This window comes from Mytilus galloprovincialis, chromosome 4 (assembly GCF_965363235.1).
Source record: "Mytilus galloprovincialis chromosome 4, xbMytGall1.hap1.1, whole genome shotgun sequence".
In the NCBI taxonomy this organism is placed as follows: Eukaryota; Metazoa; Mollusca; class Bivalvia; order Mytilida; family Mytilidae; genus Mytilus; species Mytilus galloprovincialis.
The window spans coordinates 96,585,837-96,593,577 of NC_134841.1; the positions used below are offsets into that span (position 1 = coordinate 96,585,837).

At 33.6% G+C, this 7,741-nt stretch overlaps 1 protein-coding gene across 1 annotated transcript; it reads left to right on the forward strand.

The window, feature by feature from the left end:
* The first annotated feature begins 1,179 nt into the window (after positions 1 to 1,179).
* On the forward strand, positions 1,180 to 5,803 carry LOC143073516 (uncharacterized). The gene is made up of 2 exons (XM_076249125.1): positions 1,180 to 1,302; positions 2,544 to 5,803. Exon 2 carries the CDS (start codon positions 2,560 to 2,562, stop codon positions 4,654 to 4,656), a length of 2,097 nt encoding a protein of 698 aa, XP_076105240.1. The 5' UTR covers positions 1,180 to 1,302; positions 2,544 to 2,559; the 3' UTR covers positions 4,657 to 5,803.
* Positions 5,804 to 7,741: the final 1,938 nt, after the last annotated feature.

Genomic DNA, 7,741 nt, shown 5'->3' on the forward strand with positions numbered 1-7,741 from the left:
ACTATTGCATTTGGTATCTAAGTTTACGTCTAAACCACGAACACTTAACCTTCAATGATCCATAAAATGAGGTCATGCATGGTCAAGGGAAAACTGCTTTCCTAATTTTTGGCGCACACCACATTATTTTGGTGCGCACAGTATATTATATTGTGTGCACAATATGTTTAAGTTGTGCGAACAAGATATTTAAATTGTGCGCACAATATATTTAAGTTGTGCGCACAATATATTATTTTGTGCGCACATTATATCATTTTGTGCGCACATTATTTTATTTTGTGCGCACAATATATTTAAGTTGTGCGCACAATATATTTTTTTTTCTTTGCATGTCCCTAGCGTGGCTCCGTAAGTTTGTTGTTTAATGTTTTACTGGAATAATAATTGTAGCCTCCAGAGAGTTTCATGAATATAAAATAATACAAAACATATACATATGCAGCAAGGATTAACGGAGAATGTATAGCAAGGAGACTTGTTCGGCAGCTTGAACTGGAAAATTAAAAAAGTATTGTACTTGTTTGTCTTTATAACTATTTTGATCTGATCGTCACTGATGAGTCTTATGTAGACGAAACGCGCGTTTGGCGTATTAAATTATAATCTTGGTAACTTTAATAACTATAAATTTACAAATTGTGTTATAATCTTCGGTAAAAACTTGAATTAAGTTATAATCTTCGGAAACAGACAAAAGCTTCCCACTGTTTACTCTTGCATGTTTTTGTCTTGTTTATGTAAAGGAATGGGAAGTTATCAGCAGAGCAACCAAAACACAATGTTGACTTTTGTACCTCCATTTCTGACATTTTTACCTGATGTGTCTGTTTGTTTTGTTCACACATAGTTGTCAATATAATAAAATTGAATTCAACTGTTCTACAAAAGAAAAGTTTTGCTACAATTTGCTACAAAAGGAAATCCCTGTACCAAGTAAGGGTTATGACAATTGTTATCCATTCCTTTGATGTGTCTGGGCTTTTGATTTTGCCATTTGATAAGGGACTTTCCGATTTGAATTTTCCTTCGGGTTTGGTATTTTTCTTCTTTTGCCTTGCAACTGAGTACATTGAAACCTTAACATGTCTGCATTACCATTCAATACCTGTACCTATAACGGGGATATTTAAATATTACCGTTCTTTCTCTGTTATAAATGTTATAAATAACTTTAAGTGACGTGATTGTGCATTCTCGGTGAATATTTATTTCCTGCTTGAAATTTAGAAAGTAACTGGCGACTCCAACTAACTCAACGAAAATATATTTGGAGATGATTCTGTAGTAGAAAGTTTTAAGGTATGTGCTCAATAATGTGTTTGAATATTTGTCTTGAACATTTGATGATCTTTAATGGCATTCATGCATTGAAATTGGTATTACTAACAGGAACGGGAATATTTTAACAAATAAATGTGTACCAAAGCGGTTAACTTCCTTCATAAATCTATAAAAAAAATAAGTGTTCTTTTATATACCATTTGTACTACAGTAGATTTAAGAAACGGATTCAAATATGTGTCTGTGTGGCTTGAATTTATTTAATAGTGCTATAAAAAGGAGTTGTGGAGTGAACCAAAATGAGAATATGATGGCTTCAAAATAGAAAGCAAAAAAATACGAACTTCAAGTTACGTAATTGTGTAATCTCGGTGAATATTTATTTTCTGCTAGAAAGTTAGAAAATTAGTTGTAACTGAGTCAAAGAAAATATAAATATATTTAACAACCTTAGATAATAGACATTTCACAAAACATATACCCAATTCGAAGTACTCTTGTTCACGTAGAACAAAGAAGACACAACATTGACATTTTAATGCTTATCAAAATAAAACAGGACTTAACTACTCTATTTCGAAATTGTGCCTTAGTTCGGATGATAGATGCAAACATATCAGGTTACTCGATCACACTACGTGTTTCCTTCGTTTCGTTTGTATATTCAAAATGTATTTACGAGTTTTGAACATTGATAAACTTAATTGCTTCTTATGAAGGTGGCACGGAGGTTTCATATTCAGTCATTTAGGCGGCTCTGTTGTGTGGTACTTAAGTTATTTTAATGAGAATTCAACACTGTTGGACAAAAACATACAGTATCTACTGAACATGCTTTCCGAAATTGACATATGAATCAAGTGTAGAAAAATATGAAATAACTTTACATACAGGTAAAGAGAATTATTGAGATTTTTTTTATATTTTGGATTCACTGCATGCTATACCATCACTAGGGATCACAGGTTTGTGAAGATAGCAGAAAAGTAAACGGTCATCATACATATCAAACTTTTTTCTGAATATTAAAATGTAAGTGATTCAGTTAATTGTGTATCTAAGCAGTGTTAGAAAGGGGAAAGAATTATAAAAATGTTATAATTGTTCCTAATGATGACCCAGGAAATTCTAATGTGACACCCATAACTATGCACTTGAAACATGTTGTCATTATTTTAATCGATTAAGGAACAAACTATATATATATACAACACTTTCAAAAATGTTTTACTAATCTACATTATATATTTGACTTGTAGATTTTTAAACCGAAGCATGGCGGAAGCTCGATTTGATAATGAAAATAACAATATCCTTCATGAAATATTGATGAATGCTGACTGTGAAGAAGAAATAGAAGCTGTTTTGCAACAATATTTATCAGAAATATCGACCAATGAAATAGCGCCATTACTTAATGAGCAAAATATATACGGAAATACTCCATTATTGGAGTATCTATCTACCATGGATCCAAGCTGGGAAACTGTTAAGCAGATCACACAATTGGGTTGTGATGTTAATATTGCCGACAATTTGCAAATAACACCATTATACAAAATTACAGCAAAACAATTTGTTCCAAGTAGACTTCTAGAAGGCATGTATTTAGGCGATTTCGAGAAAGGTATTGTTGAACAACAAAATGACAACGAAAGGCAAATTATGAAAACCTTGATAAGTGCCGGCAGCGATGTGAACAAGCCAGACATTTTTGGTAGACCACCATTATTTCTTGCAAATGATATCGAAGTAATCAGAATGCTTATAGAAAATGGCGCCAGCCTCAATATAAGTGACAGATGTGGTCGATCATTATTGCACTCAAGTTTATCCATGCCAAATCATAACTATCTTTTCAAATTTTACATCTCAAAAATGAAACCGACTATGTTACAAAAACCAGACATATTTGGATCCACACCTTTGCATTATGCCGCAATTCTCCGTCAAAAAGATATATTTGATGAAATCATTAAGAATGGTGCGACACTTGGCATCAAGGATAATGAGGGGAATACACCTGAAAGTATTTTACAGTTACGTTTACCATCTAAAACTGTAACTATGTTACACGAAAAACACATGCGGAAGAAAGTTTTGAAAAAAGTCGATATTGTTCATTTTACTGATATTTACAAAAGCGGAGATCTATCCAATGTTGTTAACCAACCGGGAACGATAGAAGATATATACGAAATTTTAAACTTACCTGGCCTTGGAGGATCTTGGGATGAGAAAGAAAGTGAACAAATAAAACAGACTATTGTCAAATTAGCTGAAAACTTATGTGATTCAATGGGTACACTCGACCGAAGATTTCGCTGCACACTTTTTCGAACTGGTAGTTCTGCTGAGGGAACGAAAATTGGCGATCCAACAGAATTTGACTTTGTATTTTGTCTTCAAAATTTTTCAGAATTATGCGAAATGTTGGAAGTTCCAAATAAAAAGGGGTTTGCTGAATTGAAAGCCGTCAACACCTTTTCGGAAAAATACCATACGTTCTTTGACAGTAACAAAAAATTAAATGCGACAGAAGTACGATTAGTATTCTCGAAACTTCTGAAAAGAATTGTGTTAGATAAAAATACGTGGGATATTCCAAATATATTCTTCGATGGAGACGTAATGCATTTACAAGAGTATGACAGACCTGTGTTCACATTGAAACTGAAATGGTTTGGACAGATGTACAAAGATGAAGAAATAAGTCTCGATATTGTACCAGCTGTTCGACAATTTGGTTGGTGGCCATCCGATACCGATTTCACAAAGCTAGATATGGTGACAGAGCAAATCCGGAGAGAGGGTTGTTTACTTTTACTGCAGAGTCCTTACTTTCAGGACGATACACTAATGAGAATTTCGTGTTCTCCTGCAGAAATCTGTTTAATGCAGTCTTTGCCAGTATACATCCGGGAAAGTTACCGATTATGCAAATTATTACGTCACAAATCCGTGTGCCCTCAGATGGATCCTGATTCGACCTCAGATTATTTTCCTTTGTTCGAAGCAGAAGATTCAATAACAAGCTATATGCTTAAAAACTGTTTCTTTCACATTCTAACTGACTGTAAGAAAGAGGGTCTTCTTCGAAAAGACATAGATCTGTCGATAGAAAAACAGTATACAATCGATATAGCTGTCAAAATCTTGCGTCACTTTGATGACCGCATTGTGTCACAATCACTACCCGTCTACTTCATACCAAATAGAGAAGACATTTTTAAATTTGGATTCGTTGAACTTGATCGTGTTGACGAAAAAACTGTTACAAACTTGAACCATTTTCATTGTTTAAGGCGCAGAGCATTTTTGAAAATCATGTTGCATGTGCTTGGAAAGGATCTTAGTAACAAAACATTATAGCGTGTGCGTTTCGATGTAGTCAGACAAATAGTGTTTATACCACCAGGAAAATACTTGCAATAACTTGATACTTCTATAACATGTTACAGTTGAACTTCATAGCTAATTATTTTATGGTAATACCATAAAATTGAGAATGGAAATGGGGAATGTGCCAAAGAGACAACAACCCGACCATAGAGAAAAAAAAACAACAGCAGAAGGTCACCAACAGGTCTTCAATGTAGCAGGTAACTCAGTACCGTGAAAGCTTTGGCTATTGAAGAAATTCACGAGAATCAGTCTACAAGTCTCATGAACACATTCGCTCAGCCTATTACCTAAAAAACACGGGATAACAATCTTGACCATATAAAGACAGCCGAGATTGTTCATACCTAAAGGACGGACTGCTAAAAAACGGCGAATCTAAATGCTACTATTTATGATCCTTTTTGAAAGGAATAGATTAATATATTGGCTGTCCATTTTTGGGATTACAAATATATTACCATGATTACCCGCATTTTTTGATAAGTAAAATTGCGAATGGAAATGGGGAGTATGTTAAAGAGACAACAACTCAACCATAAAACAAACAACAGCAGATGGTCACTTCAATGTGGCGTGAAATTCCCGCACTCGAAGGCGTCCTTCAGCTGGCCCCTAAACGAATATAAAAACTAGTTCAGTGATAATGAACGTCATACTAAACTCCAAATTGTACATTTTACTTTTTGGTACACAAGAAACTAAAATTAAAATTAATACAAGACTAACAAAGGCTAGAGGCTCCTGAGTTGAGACAAGCGCAATAATGCGGCGGGGTTAAACATGTTTGTGAGATCTCAACCCTCCCACCTATACCTCTAGCCAATGTAGAAAAGTAAACGCATAACAATACGCACATTAAAATTCAGTTCAAGAGAAGTCCGAGTCTGGTGTCAGAAGATGTAACCAAAGAAAATAAACAAAATGACAATAGTACATAAATAAATAGATAATACATGAGAAGAACATAACCTGTGTCATTACATACTAAAGTCGTCATTATTGAGAGCCAAAATATCATCCAAATATCTAAAAGTATTATTAAATTTGTGTAACAGATGTTGTTTCAATGGGTCTATGCTGATTTTTGTCATAAATTGTAACTCCTACCAATACAAAAAAGGTTTTCCATCAGGAATTAAGTTTCAGTTTTCCCTTAAGTCACTACATAATCAGGTTTGCCGCCCAGAGTTTTTTTGTTGGCATCTTTGTCAAATTTACAGTCTGCATCTATGTATGATATTGTTTGCTTTTGTTGTAGTTCGGTGTTTCTATTGTTTCGTTGTTTTCATCTTTTTGTTGATGTGCTTTCTCTCGGTTTTATTTTGTTTCACAGATTTGTGTTTGCTTTATCGAATTATGCTATTGAACAGCGGTATAATTCTGTTGCATTTATTTACTGTGAGATAAAATAAAACAGTTTTGTTGGCATCTTTGGTAGATTTATTTGTAAGTTTGTTTAAATCTTTTAGCAACTGGTGTTGTATGTTTACAGTTTTTCGCTGGTGGATCCAAATTTTTGTCAAATTTACCTTTTGTATCTGTTTGGGTTGCTCGCCGACTTTAGTCAACAAAACGGAACACTTAAAAACAACTGGCATACAAGTGTGAGGTTTAGCTAGCTATAAAACCATGTTACACACCATTGTCATCGAGAAATGGCTTTACTTAGTCTGGATTAAGACAATTATTTGTTTTTGTCAATTATATAGGCTCCTCTCTCTTTGAATTGATCTTGGAGTTCGATATTTCTGTAATACTTGTAAAACTATCCAAGATTGAAGGAAAGCAGTTTCCACATAATGAGAAATCTGTTATAATTCTCTGTCCTGAATGTTGTACTGTATTCCTGTTATGTAGTGATGTCATTTTACTGTTATATTTAACATTGCCATAAAAGAGCAGGTTTGGCTAGCCACAAAACCAGGTTAAACCCAACATTTTTTTTCTTAAAATGTCCTGTACCAAGTTCAGGAAAATGGCCATTGTTATATTAGTTTCTTTCTGTGTGTGTTACATTTTAGTGTTGTGTTTCTGTTGTGTCGTAGTTCTCCTCTTATACTTAATGTGTTTCCCTCAGTTTAAGTTTGTAACCCGGATTTTATTTTTCTCAATCGATTTAGGAATTTCGAACAGCGTTATACTACTGTTGCCTTTATCAAATAATCACATTACAGATTATCCTGATACTGAAAGTTGACCAATGTTTTAATGCAAATATATATCCATCGTTTAAATCAGGTTCTCTATAAGATATGATATCAGTATTCAGTGGACGCCAAATGCAACAATTTGTACGATACTTATCATGTATCCCCTCCCCCCAAATGTCGCTTCCTATTTTGGGATTTTTTTAGGTTCAGGTTAAGATGAGTGGAAATCTTAAATCAGTTAGAAAGCAATGTCATCATATTGGGTAAATATTGGCACAATTTACCAGTATGAATGATGAATGGTGATATGTTTTGACAAAAAGTGAAATAACAACAAAAAAACATCTCCAAGGCAAATTATTAACGGAAAAAAATCCCTTAACAAATTGTAAAATCAAACGTTTAAACCCATCGAAAGAATGCAGATCTGTCTTGGTACAGGCATTTATGTAGACCCAAGTCACTCTCTTTATAAGATAGTCCCCAACTTAAATTGTTCTGATATTAAAAGGAGGATTTGATTGACGAATGCCAACCTGGAGAGTTCCGGCGAGAAAAACAATATGCTGTTTAAGCATTCACTGAACCATCGAAATTAAGATCAAGGATAAAGAACATGTTACAGATTGATAGTTCGTATTGTAAGCCATCTTTATACAAAATATGAAGTAATAAGATCGATTGTCTCTGAAATACAAAGCTTCATACAAAAAAAAATAATGCACTGGTCGGACTAGTATTTTAATTTAATCGTATTACTGATTTAAAGTTACTGTTAAAAAAAACATTTATACTAATTATGTTTCCTTAGGATCTTGCCCCTGAGAGACAACTTTGAATGTCTAATTAATTTTATGTTTTTTTGAATTAACAATAGCAATCAATATATTGGACAATTGATC

Bases quoted from the DNA above. Each gene is read 5' to 3' on its own strand.
- LOC143073516 (XM_076249125.1), top strand. From the start codon at position 2,560: ATGGCGGAAGCTCGATTTGATAATGAAAATAACAATATCCTTCATGAA.